General features: G+C 58.7%; 2 protein-coding genes across 2 annotated transcripts; both read left to right on the top strand.

The window, feature by feature from the left end:
- Nucleotides 1-1,128: 1,128 nt before the first annotated feature.
- Nucleotides 1,129-1,754, top strand: VPREB3 (V-set pre-B cell surrogate light chain 3). Its single transcript, XM_009511649.1, has 2 exons — nucleotides 1,129-1,177; nucleotides 1,426-1,754. The coding sequence occupies exons 1-2, from the start codon at nucleotides 1,129-1,131 to the stop codon at nucleotides 1,752-1,754; spliced, it is 378 nt and encodes a 125-aa protein (XP_009509944.1).
- Nucleotides 1,755-8,924: 7,170 nt separating this feature from the next.
- LOC135315817 (immunoglobulin lambda-1 light chain-like) lies at nucleotides 8,925-10,123 on the top strand (the record flags this gene model as incomplete). Its single annotated transcript, XM_064466316.1, is given in 2 exon segments — nucleotides 8,925-9,246; nucleotides 9,735-10,123. Coding segments are annotated over 2 exon segments (711 nt in total), but the record flags the coding sequence as incomplete, so codon positions are not given.
- Nucleotides 10,124-15,934: the final 5,811 nt, after the last annotated feature.

Genomic DNA, 15,934 nt, shown 5'->3' with positions numbered 1-15,934 from the left:
TGCAAACATCTTTGGCTTGGGGATGCCTTGGGAGCAGGGCTGGGTGCTGCAGAGGGGAGGGAAAGGGTCATCACTGGATGGTGATGTGGTATATTTGGGAGGGACTGAGCCTGCCTGTGGAGGGCAGGAGGTACCCACTGGTTATGGGACACTGCAAGGTGCCTGCTGACCACCCTGCTGTGATGGACTACCATGGGCTAGTGGGTGCAGAGACGTGCTGGGGAAGGCCAGCCCTTGACCATGGCTGCCTGTGTAATGTGGTGTCTCTGGGCCCTGTGATGGGTGTTACAGACAGGAGGGGTTTCATGCCCGGTGAGTCTGGCAGCCTTTTGCTGTAATGGTCTGCTGTCTTTCCGCACACGGCACCAGCTGTGCTGCAGTCGTGTCTTGCTACACTGGCTCCCTTGGGAAATGCCTTTTATCAGCTGACTTCGGCAGCCTCCTCTGCATGTTTGCCTGTGGTTGCTCTTTCTGAGGCAGCCCTGGCAAAGAGGCAGCATGCTCGGTACTGTCAGCAGCTCGCAGCCTGTGCTGCGTGGCAGTCATGGTCACAGCAATGGAGCTGCATGGAGAAGGGAGCAGCAACTTTCCTCGTGTTGCTCTGCGGGGGGTGCTCTGGCACATCCTGTCTTTCATTGTCCCTGGTGGCAGCAGAGCCAGCTGGCTCCCAGCATGCTGCTACCACAGGGCATCCTTGGCATGGTGTGGCTCAGGCTCCTGGCCTCCTGTGCACCTGGTGGTGGAGGGCCTGAGGCAAAAGGTCTGAGTGTAAAACCACAGGGAAACTGCTCTGCTCCCCCCATCAGAGAGGGGAGATGATCAGTGATGCCTCCCCACTGCACCCCAGTGCCCAGGGTGGTGGTATGGACCGTTTGTGCATCAGCGCACCTGGAGGAAATGGCCTAGCCTGGGGCAAAGGAGGGCGGTCCATCGCAAAGCTCAGCTCTTGCCTCACTGCTTCCAGCCCCCTCACTGAAGCCCAGCTGCAGCAAAGTGAGCAACGCGGGGAGCTGGAATCCTCGAGCCTCCTGTGTTATTTACATGCACCTCACCAGTGGCACAGTAACCTAGGTTTTTGCAGCACCGCAGACCCTCTCCGAAATAGCCTCCCTTCCTCTGCTTCCTGCTATGTCCCTGAGTTTCATGGTCCTGCTCCTGGTGGAGGTGGTGGGGACAGGTAAGGGTGGTGTGGCTGAGCTAGCTGCTGTCTGGGGGGGGGGCACTGCAGGGTGGTGGGCAGGACTGGGCTGTACAAGGGGGATATTAGTCTGATTAGGGCATTTTGCTCCAGGGGTATGTAGTGTGATGAGCAGGATGGAGGTTGGGTAATGGGGTTGCCTCATGGGAGCAGGGGGACATTTTGGAGCTAAGGGCAATGGTGGTCATGGCTCAGCCCATCAGTAACTGCCTCCTTGGTGTGCGCAGCTTCCAGGGCTCAGCCCATGCTGACCCAGCCACCCTCTGTGTCGGTGTTGCCTGGGCAGACTGCTCGGCTATCGTGTACCCTGAGCCCCCAGTACAATATCAGCGAGTTCGGCATCTCCTGGTACCAGCAGCGGCCAGGGTACCCCCTGAGGTATCTGCTCTATTACAACTCTGAGCGAGACAAGCACAAGCCTGCCAAGACTCCTGACCGCTTCTCCGCTACCAAAGACCTTGCCCGCAATGCCTGCATCCTCATCATTGCATCCACCCGCCATGAAGACAACGGCAACTATTACTGCGCCCTGCCACGTGCCTTCAACTGGTTTTAGAAATGGGGAACAAAAGCTTTCTGCATCTTCCCTTGCAACCCTGATGCAAAGCCCTCAGCAGGGAGAATGGCAGCTTTAGCATGGAAAAAGACCTTCTTGCATGCTTGAGTAAGCCCAGCAGCACTGTGTTGTGCTGTGAAGTGCAGCAACCTCCTCTTCAACCCCAAACATTCCCCGTGGAGCATTAGGTAGCCTGACAGTGTGAGACCTGCCAGGGCTCAGCCCAGGAACACACAGGAGCAAGCATCCCCTGCTGTGGTGGGAGGATGGAGAGCTCTGCCACGGCTTGGTTCTCTTCAGCTCTTCCACCACTTGGCACAACATGGGCCTGATCCCTGCTCGGGCTTCTGTGCAGTTTGGCTCACCTGATAATAAAGGTTAATCCTCAGCCATGTGGCTTGTGTTATGTATGTGGTGTCCAAAGGAGCCCCTTAGGTCCCTGTCTTCTGCAGGGATAGGGCCGTGCCCCGGGGTACCTGAGTTAGGAGGGTGAGCCAAAGGTGCTATGGTGTGGAGTTTGGTGGAATCTGCCCTAGTGAGATTGGATTTGGAGTACAGGGCCCCCCAGTTTCAGAAGGACAGGCAACTGCTCGAGCAAGTCCAGCAGAGAGCTACCAAGGTGATCAGAGGGCTGCAGCATCTCCCTTACGAGGAAAGGCTGAGAGACTTGGGTTTGTTCAGCCTGGAGAAGACTGAGGGGGGATTTCATCAATACCTATAAATATCTAAAGGGTGAGTGTCAGGAGGATGGGACTGGACTCTTTTCAATGGTGCCCAACGACAGGACAAGGGGCCACAGGCACAAGTTGGAAGTTCCACTTAAATATGAGGAAAAACCCCTTCCCTGTGCGGGTGCCAGAGCAGGGGCACAGGCTGCCCAGAGAGGCTGTGGGGTCCCTTCCCTGGAGACATTCACCCCCCGCCTGGACGCGGCCCTGTGCCCCTGCTCTGGGGGTGCCTGCTCACGCAGGGGTGGGACGGGGTGAGCTCCAGAGGGCCCTGCCAGCCCCCACCACGCTGGGGTTCTGTGGATAGAGCTGTGTCGCCCACCGTGGCAGAGCCCATCTTCCCCAGAGCCGGAGCCCCCCCCAGCGCCGGTACTGCCCTCCGTGCGCTGCCCACAGGGACCCCTGTCCCCACGCCTTGAGGACCTGCCCCTCCCGGAGCACCCCCAGTGCCTCCTCACGGCGCCCCGGCCCCGTTCAGCCCGCATCTCCCCGCGCCGCTGCCTCCCCTCACCCCCCCCCCCTCACAGCCCCACCACCCCACGCAACATCTGAGGGGAAAAGGACACGTCTAACCACGCCGGCACTTGAGGGTACTTTATACGAACATTTTCACGCAGGAAGATAACGCATTTTTTCCGCGAAAATCCTACTGACGTCCTATTGACACGGGGGGGGGGGGGGGGCGGAAACACGCCAAATAGCACCGCCCCCGAGCACGGGAAACAACCGCGCCTCCGCGCTGCGCATGCTCAGCGCTGCGGGCACGCACGGGGCGGGGGCGGGCGTTAGGGCCTTTCACAGAGGCCGTCGTCACGTGGGGAGCTGATGGCGCTGCCATTGGCTCGAGGGAGGAGAAAACGAGGCGCGTCAGTTCCTGGTTCTGTCGGCGCGCGGGGCAGCGGCGGAGCGGGGCGGCGGAGCGGGGCGGCGAGCGGCGGAGGAGGGGGCCGGGCTGGGGGAGCGGCCCCGGGCCCGCAGGGTCAGCGTGAGGCGGCGGTTGGCCCGGCTCGCCCCGCTGCGGCGGCGCCCGCCGCCTTGGTCTCGCCGAGCAGCGCATTGCGTCGCCTGCGGCTGCGGGCGGGGGCGCGAGTGCCTGGCTCTCCCCGGTGGGAGCAGGCTGGGCCGTCCGTGCCGGGGGCTTGGGCATGCTGAGGGGTTGTTTCCTCCAAGCTGAATCTGAAAGAAATCCTTGCTGGACCCGTAATGGTTTGCCAGATTTTGCGAACGCCCTGGAGTGGCAAAAAGGCGTTGTGCTGTTCTGTTAAGTAACCTGGACTAGAACGCTCTCTTTCCTCCTGCCACGTGCAAAGTTGGTGTTAGTATTAGGGTGTCACCGAAATGGGGAATAAAAGTCCTTAATACCAACGTAGTATTAAGAAGCAGGCGTTCTTTATTATGTCGCTGGATGCACGGGGGATAATTCCTCCTACGGCGCATGCTGCAAGTCGTGATGGACAAAGCTTATATTGCTCAGTTACATACATATGCATTAGAGTTCCTGGAACTAATTATAATACTTGCATCTTAATTACTCGTGCATTTTAAGTCCCGTAGGAGCCTCTGAAGAGGTATCGGGTGGCCTCTGGTGGTCCCTAGTGGTTTGTTGAAGCAGGTTTTTTTGTGTCCTTTCCGTGAACTCCAAGTCCTTCAACATACGGTCATGAGTTGGCCCATTGAGTAGTTTTGTCACAGTGCATTGTAAGGTGTGTTCGTTTCAACTGGTGTTCTGGCTCTTATCTAAATGGACATGTCCTTAGCTCCTTTTTGTCTTGGTTTCGACTGGCCCCTGCTGCTAGGTTCTTTGCATCCCTCCTGGATGTTCCCCATCAGTCTTGCAAAGATCACGTCCTTGAGTGCATTCTTACAACAAGGGGACCTTCACATCCCACACCAGTGCAGTGCTCTACAGCTGAAGTTCAAGAAGCTGCTAGTTCCAGGAAAGATTCAGCACATCTTGTGCAGGAAACATCTGCACCAAGGAGAGCTATGACTACCTCAGGACTCTGGCTGGGGACACTCACATTGTTAGGGGGACTCTGAGGTAATGTTCTTGCTGCTGTTAATTCCTCAGCCCACCTACCTGCATGCTGTGGTTGTCTTGAAATCTGGGGAGTCCTTCAGCGTTAGTAATTCCTTAACTAGAATTCACCAGGACATGAAGCAGGGATTAGTAAGACTGAAGAAAGATTATTTTCTAGACCCTTCTGGTTGCAGTTGCAGCAGGGGGGACTGGGTGTGTGTGTGGGTAATATGTGCACTTGATTTTCTGGCACAAGTCTGTGTTTGCTATGAGGCAGCTGGAGTCCCCCCGCTGGCTGTGTAGTTGCAGGAACTGGGGACTTGGGTGTATGTGTTTATTTACTGTTGGATAGCCTTGAGGCTCCTGATGTCTGTGCAAATTCCCTGCTCTTCGCTCTACAGTTGCTCTTGCTGTGTGATACAAGTATCCAGCGGGTTTGCATATTGAAAGACACATTGCGTGCTTGAATAGCAAAAGGTGGGTTTGTGCCTTGTAATGTAGGAACCTTAAGGTGAGGGGTCTTTGGCTAATTTATAGGCTGTGCCTTTCTCCTTCTCAGGGCCTGAATTACCATGAAGAGAAAATTGTAACTGTCGGATGCTCCAGAATTGGGCTAATTCACAGCCATCAAGTTATTCCCTGGGGCAATGTGGCCAGCATGGCTCTGCTGCAGACACAGCTGGATGTGGACATTCTCAGCTCAGGACACAGCAACAGATTTGAAGCATTTAAAACTTAAAAAAAAATTCAACATCAGTCCGGGATCAGCTACAGGAGCCTAACAATGCATTGGAAACATGAGTGAGGGGAACCCTGAGCTGCGCAGTGCAGCAGAGCCCGTAGGCATTACCTGAAATATGTGCATTCACCTGCAAGTGTCTGCACACCATGCTGCACAGTGCTGGCAAAGTACTGTAAGGAGCACGAAGCCAGCTCTCTCCCTTCCCAGGGACCCCTTTGGGGCTCCCGTTGCCAGGGTTTTACTTTAGCCCACGCCTTGGGCTTGACAGCCTGGCAGTGGTGTGTCTGGGGATGGTGTGTGTGAGGGGAAGGGGAGTGGGTCTGGAGGAGCTGTGCTGCCCCAGAGGGATGCTCGTGGGTGGGTGATGCCGGAGTCGCAGGCTAAGGTGGCAGCAGAGGACGCTTCAGCAAGGTGGGGTAGAAAAGTGTTTCTACCATCCCTTGGCACGGGTCTTGGCCAAGGCTGTATTTACCAACACAAGAGTCGAGGAGCATTTGCACAGACACCTCGATCCAGCTGGTCAGAGCCTTGTGGCTCCTGAGAGAAAGCTGCTGCGGTGCCCTGGTGTGAAGCAGGACCTGGTTTTCCCAGCTGAGCGGCCCGGGGAGCAAGCAGCCCGGACTGATACTGGTGCCTTTGCTGGGCCAGAGACGTGCCTGCAGCGGGCAGGGGGAGCACTGGGACAGGAGCTGCCGGTGAGTGCTGGGGGCCACGCTTCCACAGAGGGGCCGTGTCGGGCAGGTTGGGGCTAAAGAGGGAGGTGTGTCCATGGCACAGCTCATCGGCGTGGGGACACGGAGCTGGTGGGATCATGCCGTAGCCTGGTCCCCTCTTGTCCTCGTGGTGCTCGTCCACGTCTCAGGTGCCCTGGCCAGATTTCTTGTGCCCAGTGGGGTCTTTGGGCACAGGATCTCCTCCTCATCCTGCTGACCGGGGAGGGCTGTGCTGCTGTGGCACTGGCTGACCCCCTTCTTTTCTCCCCTCTCTCCTCTCCCTCCGCAGGTTCCCTGGTCCAGGCAGCGCTGACTCAGCCGCCCTCGGTGTCAGCGAACCTGGGACAAACCATCCAGATCACCTGCTCCGGGCTTTACAGCAGCGGCGGCAGCAGCAATGGTGGGTGGTTCCAGCAGAAGGTGCCTGGCACTGCCCCTGTCACTGTGATCTATGGTAGCACCGACAGACCCTCGGGCATCCCTTCGCGATTCTCTGGATCCAAGTCTGGCTCCACAGGCACATTAACCATCTCTGGGGTGCAAGCCGAGGACGAGGCTGTCTATTACTGTGGTGGCTACGATGGCAGCAGCAGCAATGCTGCCACGGTGACACAAAGCAATGGGGAAGTGAGACAAAAACCTCCCGCCATCGCAGGGGCCAGTGAGGAGTCTCTGCTGTCCCGGTCTCATGGTGGGGCAGGTCCCTGCCACGTCCCAGCCCTTGATACCCTGCGCTGCAGCGGGCTGAGCCTGGTGTCCTGGCTGGGCTGTCCCATGGGGCCCCAGCCTGTGCCTGTCCCCTGTCATCTGTGGAGTCGATGACCCCCAGCAGCACTGTCCCTGCCCTGCGCTGCTTGTCCAACATCCCCTGCGCTCCCCGGCTGACACCCAGGGCCCTGCGAGTGCCTCCTGCCCTCCTGCCGGCCCAGCGGTGCCAGGAGTCCTTGGAGCATCATCCCAGGGGGGTTCAGCCCTGCTCAAACTGCAGCCCCAGCAGCAAGAGGTGGGGCCATGCCATGGGCTGGGGAGCTGGGCCGTAGCTTTGCCTTCCAAGCTGGGGAAGGGATGTTTCCCGTGCGTGCAGGAGCTCCAGGGCCATGCACGAGACTGCGTGGGCAGAGCAGGGGGTTGCAGGGGGCTGCTCTGTCATGCTAAAAGAGGGGCCCGTGGGCTACGCTGACACTGGCTGTGTTTGCACTTCTGTCCCCTAGGAAGCCCCTGGACATGGGCCATACCCCAGCACGGCTCCACAATATCCCGGGCTGTCCAGCACGCTGTGCCTGTCCTGCTGTGGGATCCTGGGACTGGGGATACCCCTGGGGACAAAGATGCCAGATACTTCATGTCATGACATGCCACCTGTTTTCGGCTTTGGTATATTCTGCATCTGCATGAGTGTGATGGGGCAGGAGACATGGGCTGAGGGTGAGGGTTTGTGATAGGGCCTGGCTGTAGGGAGGGGTACTGGCCCCATAAGGGCTGCATTTGTGGTGTCAGGTCCTAGGACGTGGGCAGCTGGGTCGCACATGACCTTGTCTCCCGGCAGTGTTTCCAGGACCATGTTGTTAGGGGCAAGGGCCATGTGCCATGGGCTGGGGCCAAGAGGGCACAGGCAGGCTGCACCAAGAACCCTTCAGTCCTCATGGATGAGGGCTACTCTGTGCTCCCTGACGAGCCTAGCTCCCAGCCCCACTTCCCTCACTCACTGCAGGTTAAAGTCCCACTTGATACCTTGGTAGCTATCTTGAGCTACCAAGATGATCAGGGGGCTGGACCACCTCCCTTACGAGGAAAGGCTGAGAGACCTGGGTTTGTTCAGCCTGGAGAAGAGAAGACTGAGGGGGGATCTCATCAATACTTGTAAATATCTGAAGGGTGGGTGTCAGGGGGATGGGACCGGGCTCTTTTCAGCGGTGCCCAACGCCAGGCCAAGGGGCCACGGGCACAAGCTGGAACACGGGAAGCTCCCCCTGAACATGAGGACAAACCCCTTCCCTGTGCGGGTGCCAGAGCAGGGGCACAGGCTGCCCAGAGAGGCTGTGGGGTCCCTTCCCTGGAGACATTCACCCCCCACCTGGACGCGGCCCTGTGCCCCTGCTCTGGGGGTGCCTGCTCCAGCAGGGGCTGGGACGGGGTGATCTCCAGAGGTCCCTTCCAACCCCTAGCATTGTGGGATTCTGCGATTTGGAGCTCATCGGTTGCAGATAACATTTAGGGTGGGTAGTTTGGAGGGATGGTAACAATAGGTTTTGCTCCTGCCTCTTCCCAGTGCTTTACCGATGTGATAGTGTACTTGGGTCCATCTAGAACCCAAAAGTCCAGCCAAGTGGCAATAGCCTGGGCAGGAGCTTGTCCTTCTGCTGCTGGCATGGGCATCAGCTAATTATCAACCCCCAAGTTGTGTGGGGGACGTAGGAGCTGCGGGCAATGCCTACCCCACATCCTCCTGCCCCGAGCAGCCCGGCTCTCCCACACCCTGCGGCCCTGCAGCCACTTGGCCTGGGCTGCGGATGGGGTGTCTGTGCTGGCGGGTTTTGGGCCGTGAGCTGGGACACGTCGCCTTGTCTCCGCTCCGTGCCTGGGGACAAGCCCCGCTGCATCTGGGGTGGTGGGGCTGGGCGTGGAGCGGGGAGAGGGGTGTGGGCAGGGTCTTGCCATGAGCGCGGGGTCAGATTTGCATGGCGGGGCTGTGCCCCACGCAGGCTGGGACTTAAAAGGGAGCCCGGGTCCGCAAAAGAGCCCCATCGGCGTGGAGACGCGGAACTGCTGGGATCGCGCCATGGCCTGGGCCCCTCTCCTCCTCGCGGTGCTCGTCCACGGCTCAGGTGCCACGGCCAGATTCGCTGTGCCCGGCTGGGCCTTGGCGCACGGGGGCCCCATCCCCGTCCTGCTGCCCGGGGAGGGCTGTGCTGCTGGGGCACCGGCTGACTGACCCCCGTCTTCTCCCCTCTCTCCTCTCCCTCTGCAGGTTCCCTGGTCCAGGCAGCGCTGACTCAGCCGCCCTCGGTGTCAGCGAACCTGGGAGATACCGTCCGGATCACCTGCTCCGGGCTTTACAGCAGCAGCAACTATGCTGGCTGGTACCAGCAGAAGGTGCCTGGCACTGCCCCTGTCACTGTGATCTATCAGAGCAACAAGAGACCCTCGGGCATCCCTTCGCGATGATCTGGATCCGGCTCCACAGCCACATTAACCATCTCTGGGGTGCAAGCCGAGGACGAGGCTGTCTATTACTGTGGTGGCTACGACAGCAGCAGCACTGCTGTTGTTGTGACAGAGAGGTGGGGACGTGAGCTACAGAGGAGTTTAAAATTTGAGTTTTTTCTGCATTTCTCCCTGACGGCTAAGCAGGGCTGTGGGGCTGAGGCAAGTTCCTGCCCCTGTCCCAGGACGTGTCTTGAATGTTCTCCCAACTGTACCATGCAGCGCTCGAGGTGGCTTGGGCCGGCTGCTTCATGTCTGTCCTTGCAGAAGGCATGGCATTGCCTTGTCCCCAGCCCCTCTGCCTCTTACTTCTGGCAGCCCTAGCCTCTGCTTGCTGTTAGCGTGGCCTGTGTGCTGGGATGCTCAAGGCTGGGGGGGCTCTGTTCCCCCATAACGTGCCTGTACCCTGACCAGCGCCCTGCACCAACTCTGGCACTCCCTATCCCTGCTTCTGCCTGCTCTTGTCACAGGGCCCCAGGGCTCTGGTCTTGGGCTCTGTGTGTGTTACTCTGGGTCCCTGTGTGGCATTGGAACCTTATGGAACAGGGGCCCTGGCCCCATCCCGCTGCCCAGGGTGGGCTGTGCTGCTGGGGCACCGGCTGACCCCCGTCTTCTCCCCTCTCTCCTCTCCCTCTGCAGGTTCCCTGGTCCAGGCAGCGCTGACTCAGCCGCCCTCGGCGTCAGCGAACCTGGGACAAACCATCCAGATCACCTGCTCCGGGATTAGCAGCAGCTATGGCACCTATGCTGGCTGGTACCAGCAGAAGGTGCCTGGCACTGCCCCTGTCACTGTGATCTATAACAGCAACAACAGACCCTCGGGCATCCCTTCGCGATTCTCTGGTTCTCAATCCGGCTCCACAGCCACATTAACCATCTCTGGGGTGCAAGCCGAGGACGAGGCTGTCTATTACTGTGGTGGCTCTGACGGCAGCTACAGCTATGGTGTCTGGTGGCAGTGAGTAACAGGTAGTGAACACAGCCTCTGAAATGAGAGCATGGTTTTCTGCCCTTCTCCCTTGTGGCCAGACAGAGTGATGGCTTTTGGACTGGGACAGGTTTGTGTCCCCTCTGCAAGGCCATGGCTGTGAATGTCCTCCCTTTTGTGTCCCAGGGCACTGGAGGCGAGTTTGTGGTTTGGGACAATTCTGCCTGTCCCTACTGAGGTGATAGTTTGTCCTTCTCCGCCAGCGGACTGCCTCTGGCTGCTGAAGACCGTGTCTTCCTGCTGCTGCCAGAGCTGCCTCTGGGCTGGGATTCGCTGGGCTGGGATCTGCTGCCGAAGTTTGCCTGTGACCATGCCCAGGTCCGATCTCTGGGGGTGGTGTTCCCTGTTGCACTGCCCAGGGAACCCCGCAGACCCTCTGGCTCCCTGGGAACTCCAGGCCCTGAGCAATGTCCCACTATGGCCCCGCGACAGCTAAGGGCAGCCCAGCACCCTGACACCATCCACGTCCCGTGTGGGGAGCTGCTGCTGGCCTTGTCCCTCTCCTCGTCGTGGTGCTCGTCCATGGGTCAGGGGCCCTGGCAGGCTCAGTGCGCCTGGCTTGGACTTTGGGCTGAGGGGTCTCGTCCTGCTGCCCGGGGAGGGCTGTGCTGCTGGGGCACCGGCTGACTGACCCCCGTCTTCTCCCCTCTCTCCTCTCCCTCTGCAGGTTCCCTGGTCCAGGCAGCGGTGACTCAGCCGCCCTCGGTGTCAGCGAACCTGGGACAAACCATCCAGATCACCTGCTCCGGGCTTAGCAGCAGCAGCAGCTACAGTGGCTATGCTGGCTGGTACCAGCAGAAGGTGCCTGGCACTGCCCCTGTCACTGTGATCTATGACAGCAACAACAGACCCTCGGGCATCCCTTCGCGATTCTCTGGATCCAAGTCTGGCTCCACAGCCACACTAACCATCTCTGGGGTGCAAGCCGAGGACGAGGCTGTCTATTACTGTGGTAGCTCTGACAGCAGCAGCAGCTATACTGCTGCCACAGTGACACACAGCAATGGGGAAGTGAGACAAAAACCTGCCGCCATCGCAGGGGCCAGTGAGGAGTCTCTGCTGTCCCGGTGAGACAGTGGGGCAGGTCCCAGCCTTTAGTTTCTGAGAGGTGGTTCCTGAGGCAGGGAGATGATGGCAGTGCTGAGTACAAATACCAGATTAGCCAACTACCAGTAATGTTTTCATATCTAAGACAGTGTTACACAGTGCAGCGAAAGTACAACCCTGACCCAGCTGCCAGCGGTGAAAAGCAGCACAGCAACTTTGAGAGCAAATAAATGAGCATTCTAATCAGCGACTAATACACCAACATATTGAATGCTTATAACAAATTTGCCTTAACACACTGTGGCCAGCTCTGTCATTATCTCAAGCTTCATGCCCCACATAAGGGGCCAAAAAGCACTGTTGGGGTTTAACCCACAGGCAGCTAAACACCACACAGCAGTTCACTCCTTCCCCTGCCCTCAGTGGCATGGGGGAGACAACGGGGGATAAAAAAGTGAAAAGCGTGGGTTGAGGTAAAGGCAGTTTAATAGGACAGAAAAGGAAAATTAAACAGCAACAGCAACACAGATAATGAGAGCTGCACAGTGCAGTTGCTCACTACCCAACAGCTGATGTCCAGCCAGTCCTGAGCAGCCATTGCCACCCCTGGCCAAACCCCCCAGCTTATATACTGAGCACGATATTGTACAGTATAGAATATCAGTTTGGCCAGTTTGGGTCAGCTGTCCTGGCTGTGACGCCTCCCAGCTTCTCGCTGGCAGGGTGTGGGAAGCTGAACAATACTGAACTACTGAAAGCACGGCTTAGTAACAGCGAAAACATCAGCGTGTCATCAACGCTATTCTCATACTAAATCAAAAACAAAGCATTATACCACCTCGCAGGAGAAAAAAATTAACGCTATCCCAGCAGAAACCAGGACATGCCCCATCGGCGTGGAGGCGTGGAGCTGCTGGGATCGCGCCATGGCCTGGGCCCCTCTCCTCCTCGCGGTGCTCGTCCAGAGGTGAGGTGCCATGGCCGGATTTACTGTGCCGAGCCAGGGCGGTGGGGCAGGGGCCCCATCCCCGTCCTGCTGCCCGGGGAGGGCTGTGCTGCTGGGGCACCGGCTGACTGACCCCCGTCTTCTCCCCTCTCTCCTCTCCCTCTGCAGGTTCCCTGGTCCAGGCAGCGCTGACTCAGCCGCCCTCGGTGTCAGCGAACCTGGGACAAACCATCCAGATCACCTGCTCCAGGATTAGCAGCAGCAGTTGGAATGGTGCTGGCTGGTTCCAGCAGAAGGTGCCTGGCACTGCCCCTGTCACTGTGATCTATGGTAGCACCACCAGACCCTCGGGCATCCCTTCGCGATTCTCTGGATCCAAGTCTGGCTCCACAGGCACACTAACCATCTCTGGGGTGCAAGCCGAGGACGAGGCTGTCTATTACTGTGGTGGCTACGATGGCAGCAGCTATACTGGTGACTTTGTCACGGAGCAATTGGGAAGTGACACAAAACTGTCCTGCTGTGGCAAGAGCCACCTCGGTGTCTGCTGCCCCTGTTTCATGGTGGGGCAGGTCCCCACCATGCCCCTGCCCCTGCTACCCTGCGCTGCAGGTTACCGTGCCTGGTGTCCCAGCTTGGCCATCCCTGTGGTGGCGGGGACAGCAGTGCTGATCGCCCTCCGGGTGCCCGCAGGGTGGGCATGGCTGTGTGCGCCGGCTGACCGCTACTGTCTGCCGTGCGTCGGTGGCAGCGATCCTGACAGTGGTGCTGGAGGCTGTGGAAGTGACACGGCTCCTGGTAACGCAGGCCCGTGGTGTGGCTGGTTACTCCTGGCTGCAAAGTGTGATGTTGGTGCTGGTGCTGTGTCTGATTTACTGTTGATTAGCCTTCACGCCAGGAGCACAAAGCCAGCTCTCTCCCTTCCCAGGGACCGCTTTGGGGCTCCTGTTACCAGGGTTTTACTTAGCCCACGCCTTGGGCATGACAGCCTGGCAGTGGTGTGTGGGAATGCTTCCTGGGCTAGGAGAGATGTGAGTTGCCACAGCTTCCTGAAGTCGTTTTTACCTTCTGGTGTCTTCCCAGAAGCTGCAGGCTAATGTTTTGTAGGAAATCATGCTTCTGAAGTCAGAGCCAGCTTAAATGTCTGAGCCTGAGATGACTTTGGCTGTTCGGCAGCCCTGAGTGCTGTTCTAGGCTAAGTGCAACTCTGCCCGAGATGCTCCTGTCAGTGCCTGCAAACTGCAGTGTTTCCCAGGTCCCTGCAGCCCCTGGCAACCGAGTGAATCAGAATACATAAGCATAAGGTACGCTAACAGCAAGAAGCAGAAGCTACTCGGGGAGATTGGCAAAGTGTGTGTTCTTGCCAGGAACATCGTCCCTTCATTTGTACTGGTGAATAGACAGGCTTCCACAGCTGTTGAGGACGCTGTGAAAGGAGGAAGAATTGAGTTGAAGAAGTACTGATTTGTGTTCAGACCTGCTTGTTGCCTTCTCACCACCTTTCATTCCTTCTCTTTCCGGTTAAGCTGAGGTGGAGGGTCGGCCACGGGGAGGGGAGGTGCGGGTGGGGGTGCTGCTGCGGTGTGTTGGACTGTAAAGCAGCCGCAAGACTTTACTGCTTGTGACCCTGAAAAAAAAAAATTAGTCTTGGTTCCCAACCAGAACGTGAAACAGGAGAAACTGATGATTAAGAGGAAGAGAGGCCTGTGGAAAATACCCTGTGTCTGAGGAGGAGCTGCTGTGCTCAAGGCCTAAGGGAGTCACAGGGGACGGCAGTGGTAGCTTGGCCTTGAACCTCTTCTGTAAAAGGGACACAAAAAAATAAACCCCTGTCTTCTTGAGGTGTCTAGTCGTTCCACTTTTAAAAGGTGAAGGGAGGCTGTGATTTGGTGTGAGGGGGCTCTGAGGGCTGAAGCAAAGGTGTTTTTTGCTTTGTGAGAGGCAGCCCTGAAAGGTTGCAGGATCTGTAGGAGATGCCCGAGGACTCCCAACTGCTTTGGCAGACCCATCTCACCTCCGGCTCAGGAGCAGACGGAAAGTCAGAGGCAGGTCTGGGCAGGGTGGTGTGGAGAGCTCTGCATGGGTGTGGGGCTGGGCAGGCTGGGCGTTTGCCCTCGTGCCCCAGCGCTTCTCGTCATCCCGCAGTGCTGCTGAGAGGTGGGAGCGTTTGTGCTGCCGGAGCGGCCCTGACCCTTGGCTGGGGGGGTCTCAGAGCGCCAGCCTGCAGTGGGGGTGCACTGTGGGCTTGTGCTGGGCTGGCCATGGGCGCAGAGCCCCGTGGAGAAGTGCCCGGGGAAGGGGAAGGGGAGCGGGTCTGGAGGAGCTGTGCTGCCCCAGAGGGATGCTCGTGGGTGGGTGATGCCGGAGTCGCAGGCTAAGGTGGCAGCAGAGGACGCTTCAGCAAGGTGGGGTAGAAAAGTGTTTCTACCATCCCTTGGCACGGGTCTTGGCCAAGGCTGTATTTACCAACACAAGAGTCGAGGAGCGTTTGCACAGACACCTCGATCCAGCTGGTCAGAGCCTTGTGGCTCCTGAGAGAAAGCTGCTGCGGTGCCCTGGTGTGAAGCAGGACCTGGTTTTCCCAGCTGAGCGGCCCGGGGAGCAAGCAGCCCGGACTGATCCTGGTGCCTTTACTGGGCCAGAGACGTGCCTGCAGCGGGCAGGGGGAGCACTGGGACAGGAGCTGCCGGTGAGTGCTGGGGGCCACGCTTCCACAGAGGGGCCGTGTCGGGCAGGCTGGGGCTAAAGAGGGAGGTGTGTCCATGGCACAGCTCATCGGCGTGGGGACACGGAGCTGGTGGGATCATGCCGTAGCCTGGTCCCCTCTCATCCTCGTGGTGCTCGTCCACGTCTCAGGTGCCCTGGCCAGATTTGCTGTGCCCAGCTGAGGCCTTGGGGCTCAGGGGTCTCGTCCTGCTGCCCGGGGGGGCTGTGCTGTGGCACTGGCTGACCCCCTTCTTTTCTCCCCTCTCTCCTCTCCCTCCGCAGGTTCCCTGGTCCAGGCAGCGCTGACTCAGCCGCCCTCGGTGTCAGCGAACCCGGGACAAACCATCCAGATCACCTGCTCCGGGCTTGACAGCAGCAGCAGCAGCTGGAATGGCTGGTTCCAGCAGAAGGTGCCTGGCACTGCCCCTGTCACTGTGATCTATAACGGCAACAACAGACCCTCGGGCATCCCTTCGCGATTCTCTGGATCTTACTCTGGCTCCACAAACACACTAACCATCTCTGGGGTGCAAGCCGAGGACGAGGCTGTCTATTACTGTGGTGGCTGGGAGAGCAGCAGCAGCTATGGTGTCTGGTGACAGTAAGAGGAAGTGAGACACAGACTCCAACATCAGAGGAAGGGTTTCAGCCCTTCTCCCTCCTGGCTGGCTGTGGAGCTGGGGCGGGTTGTGTCCCCTCTGCATGGCCATGTCTGTGAACGTCCCCACTGCCGCGCCCTAAGGCACACGGGGTGGTTCTGAGGCTGGGGGCAGTTCCTTTTCCTGTCTCTATAATGTAAATGGCACTGCCTCATCCCCTGCCCCATCCCCTGCCCTACTGCCTTCTGCGCCTGGCAGACCCATTCCTCCTGCTGCAGCTGGAGCTGCCTCTGCTGGGTTGCTCTGGGGCAGGCTGGGCTCTGCTCCCCAGAAGTTTCTGTAGCCACGAGCAGATCACCTCCCCACTGAGGGTGGTGTTCCACTTCCCTGCTGCTGCCAGCTCTCCTTGCAGGGCCATGGGTCCCTAGTCTTCAGCCCTGTCTGTGGGGCTGTGGGTCCCTCTGTGGCATCAGGGTATTTGGGCTCA

Source organism: Phalacrocorax carbo, chromosome 15 (genome assembly GCF_963921805.1).
Source record: "Phalacrocorax carbo chromosome 15, bPhaCar2.1, whole genome shotgun sequence".
Lineage (NCBI taxonomy): Eukaryota > Metazoa > Chordata > Aves > Suliformes > Phalacrocoracidae > Phalacrocorax > Phalacrocorax carbo.
Note: the sequence above shows the minus strand (reverse complement) of the source record. Positions and strands in the feature narration are given on the sequence as shown.